Genomic DNA, 3,775 nt, shown 5'->3' with positions numbered 1-3,775 from the left:
AGTACAGAGCTAGGGATGTTGAGGTACAGGACTGGGGTTGTAGGAATAGGTGGTTATGGGTCAGAGGGTCCAAAGCAGTGGAATGAAGGAATACAGGGTGTATTCCTGTAACTGCAGGGGTCCAGGGCAGTGGGATGGAGGAATACAGGGTGTAGAATACAGGAATTCAGGGTTGGGAGTGTGGGATGAAGCAGTACTGGGATTTGGGATGTGCGCTGCAAGGATAAGGGGCTATGGGATGCAATCTGTGAGGATATGAGGCAGCAGGATGTGGGATGCAAGGATATGGGGCTCTGCTAGCCAGGCTGCAAGGATATGGGGGTCCAGGAGCTGCACAAAAAGGATGGGGTGCTGTGGGATATGAAGATGGGGGATGCCGGTCTACAGACTGCAAGAGCTGTGGACTGTGAGCTTTAGGGATATGGGTTGAAGGGATACCAGCTGAAAGCTACAAGGATGCAGGGCTGCAGCGATGTGGGCTATAAGGATGCAGGGCTGTGGGATCAAGAGCTGTGGGACGTGGTGTTAGAGGATGGGGGACTATGGGGTGTGGGATGTGAGGATATAGTGCTGCACGTACGAAAGATGCGGGGAAATGGGGCTTCAGGATGCAGAGATGCAGGGCTGTGGGGTTCGCAGCTGTGGGGATGCAGGATATGGGAATACAGGCTGCAGGATGCGGGATGCACGACTGTAGGATGCGGGATGTGGGAACACGGGAAGCAGGATATGGGTAGATGGAGCTGCAGGATGCGGGACTACGGGAAGCAGGATATGGCCAGACGAAGCAGCAGGATGCAGAGACACGGGGCTGCAGGGTGTGGGGATTTGGGATTCAGGATATGGCACTGTGGGGTTTGGGGATGGGTGATTTGGGCTGCAGAGGTGCAGGGCTGTGGAGGTGGGATACAGGGAAGGAGGCACACCAGGGGCTGGACTGTGCCATGGGGCAGTGGGAGGCAGAATCCCCAGCCCTGGCAGAGGGGTTTCTGTGGCCCCTCTGGGTGTTCTCCCACTCTCTCACAGCACTGAAGTGCTGGGCACAGCTGCTGGACACGGGAATAGACTGGCTTGGGCTCCCATTCCCCAGCTCTTTTTGTGCCAGTGCTGGGACCATAATCAGGTACCAAGCCGTCCGAGGGAGCCATTCCCACCCAAGGACTGCCTCCCCCTAGGTGTCCCTGTGCCCTGGCCCGTGCTGGGTGGCTGAGCTGTTGTCACAGAGCTTTTCTTTCCCCTTCCAGGCCAGTCATGGAAAGCGCTGAGCGCCAGCGACAAGCGTCCCTTCGTGGAAGAGGCAGAGCGACTGCGAATCCAGCATCTCCAGGATCACCCCAACTACAAGTACCGCCCAAGGAGAAAGAAGCAAGCCAAGAAAATCAAGAGGATGGAACCCAATATCCTCCTGCATAACCTTTCCCAGCCTTGCAGTGACAACTTCAGCATGAGTCACCATGGCGGCAGCCAGCCGGGCCACCCCCAGCCTCCCCCACTTAACCACTTCAGAGAACTCCACTCCATGGGGTCGGATATTGAAAACTATGGCTTGCCAACTCCTGAGATGTCTCCCTTGGATGTCTTGGAACAGACCGAGCCGGCGTTTTTCCCTCCGCACATGCAGGATGACTGCAACATGATGCCCTTTCGCGGCTACCACCACCATCACCAGATGGAGTTTCCCCAGGAGAAGTGCATGGGGCGGGACGTGGCCGTGCCCTACGCGCAGACCCCCTCGCACTTGGCCGACGCCATGAGGACTCCCCATCCCTCCAGCATATACTACAACCAGATGTGCTCGGGAACTCAGAACGGGCTTTCCGCCCACCTGGGCCAGCTCTCGCCCCCGCCCGAAGCCCACCACATGGAGAGCGTGGATCACTTGAACCAAACCGAGCTCTGGACAGACGTTGACCGCAACGAGTTCGACCAGTATTTGAACATGAGCAGGACTCGTCCCGAAGCCTCGGGACTCCCTTACCATGTCTCCCTGTCCAAAGTGACTCCTAGAAGTATCTCCTGCGAGGAGAGCAGTTTGATATCCGCCCTGTCCGATGCCAGCAGTGCTGTTTACTATAGCCCCTGCATCACCGGTTAGGTTGGTCCCACGGCCCGATGCGCACCAGGAGAGCCCCGACTCTCCTCTAAAAGCAAAAAGCCATCCTCCTTTAACCACGAGCTCCATCATATTTAGAGTATCTCATTAAATGCATCGCTTTCTTTTTTTGTTCTTTTTTATTTTGAATTTTTTTTTTCATTTTTATTTTTCTAGAGACAGACCATGCTGAACTCACTGATATACCGTATAACTATATAACACAGATAGACGCCTTTCCCCGCCGCGCTCCCTGCTCCAGCCCTCGGCAGGGCACAGCTATAGCTCCCACCAGCTCCAAGGGGCATTTTAAAACCAACTCCAGTAAATCCTGCCTGAAACAACCACATCAGGATGAGCCAAAGTGACCTGCCCCCAGTATTTAACCCAAGGGCAGGCAAACTTGTAGCGGGGGAAATGTTTAGGAAGACTTTGCCGGGGCTGTTAAAGAGTCGGCGCCCATTAGGGGTGGGCTTTAGGACAGTTTTTACTGTATTCTCAGCAATATATTTTAATTGGGCAACAAAACTATATTTTTACTAAGCATTTTTATATATAAAATGGTATTTAATGTCTTTTGGGTTTTTTTTTTTATTAGACTTTTTAAAAAGAAAACAAGGGATATCCATGAGATCTAAAGCATTTATGTAGCAAAGCTGGATTTAAAAAAAAAAAAAAAATCTAAAAAAAAATCCAAAACAAAAAAAACGGAGAGGGAGAAAAAAAGGAGATATTTTGTGAAAAGGGAATGAAAATGTAAATATTGTGGAGCAATTGACTGGAATTTTGTACAAAAGAAAAATATGACTGCAAACACTTTTATTGTCTAGAACTGTATGGAGAGCAAACTGTTTTATACTGGTTAATTATTAAAACATCTTCATATAATTGCTCCCATCTTGTGTGCTTGTTGTGTGAACACATATTTTCCGCAAATACATGTTGTCCCAACCATTTCCAGATTTCTGTATCCGTTGATTAATGTTTTGACAACCTGGCAAATGTATTAATTTCCAAGCTGCCGCCCGCCCGCCCCGTCAGCCACCTCAGGCTCCGCGAGCGCAGCTCGACGCGGCTCGGCTCAGCTCGACTCAGCTCAGCTCGGCATGGGATGGTGGCCCAGGATGGGATGCTGGCGGCCGCCCCACTGCACCGCGCTGTGTCGCCTGGAGATGCTCTCTGCAGGAAAAGCAGCTGTTCTCAGATTTAAATATAATAAAACATGTGATACCCTCCTCCGAAATGAGCCTTGGTGTGGTCATTGCTTTGGCAAGCTGGCAGCGAGCCGCTGCGCGATCCCCACGGCTCACCCTGTTTCCCCATGAAACCCCCCAAAAATTAGAGCCAGACCACTCCGATGCCTTCGCTCCAACCCTCGGAGATGGAATAAAACCCCATGTGCCTGAGTCTTTCCACCTCCTGGCCTTCACTGGCTGCTTCCCGGGTCCAGCAGTGGCAGGTCTTGCCGAGCAGTCACCGTGCCCGGCCGGATCCCGCTCAGAGCTGCTGATGCTTTGCTGGAGCTTCATCCCCCTCCTGTGAATCACTTTGTGATTTACAGTATTTTTTTTTTTGTTCCATTTGAAAAGGAGGAACAACAATCTGTTGCTTAAAACCTGGTGGCATCCGTTCCTTGAGCGCTGAGTGATTTAAACCAGGCTGATATGGCCAAAAAAGGCTATT

At 51.7% G+C, this 3,775-nt stretch overlaps 1 protein-coding gene across 1 annotated transcript; it reads left to right on the top strand.

Annotated features, from left to right (window-relative positions):
- The first annotated feature begins 1,064 nt into the window (after positions 1-1,064).
- SOX18 (SRY-box 18) lies at positions 1,065-2,813 on the top strand. The gene has a single exon (XM_027901856.1). The coding sequence runs from the start codon at positions 1,388-1,390 to the stop codon at positions 2,093-2,095; it is 708 nt and encodes a 235-aa protein (XP_027757657.1). The 5' UTR covers positions 1,065-1,387; the 3' UTR covers positions 2,096-2,813.
- Positions 2,814-3,775: the final 962 nt, after the last annotated feature.

This window comes from Empidonax traillii, unplaced genomic scaffold (assembly GCF_003031625.1).
Source record: "Empidonax traillii isolate 1590-97213 ecotype Southwest subspecies unplaced genomic scaffold, ASM303162v1 scaffold816:size509043, whole genome shotgun sequence".
Classification (NCBI taxonomy): domain Eukaryota; kingdom Metazoa; phylum Chordata; class Aves; order Passeriformes; family Tyrannidae; genus Empidonax; species Empidonax traillii.
The sequence above is the reverse complement of the archived record's forward strand: the minus strand, read 5'-3'. Positions and strand labels throughout refer to the sequence as shown.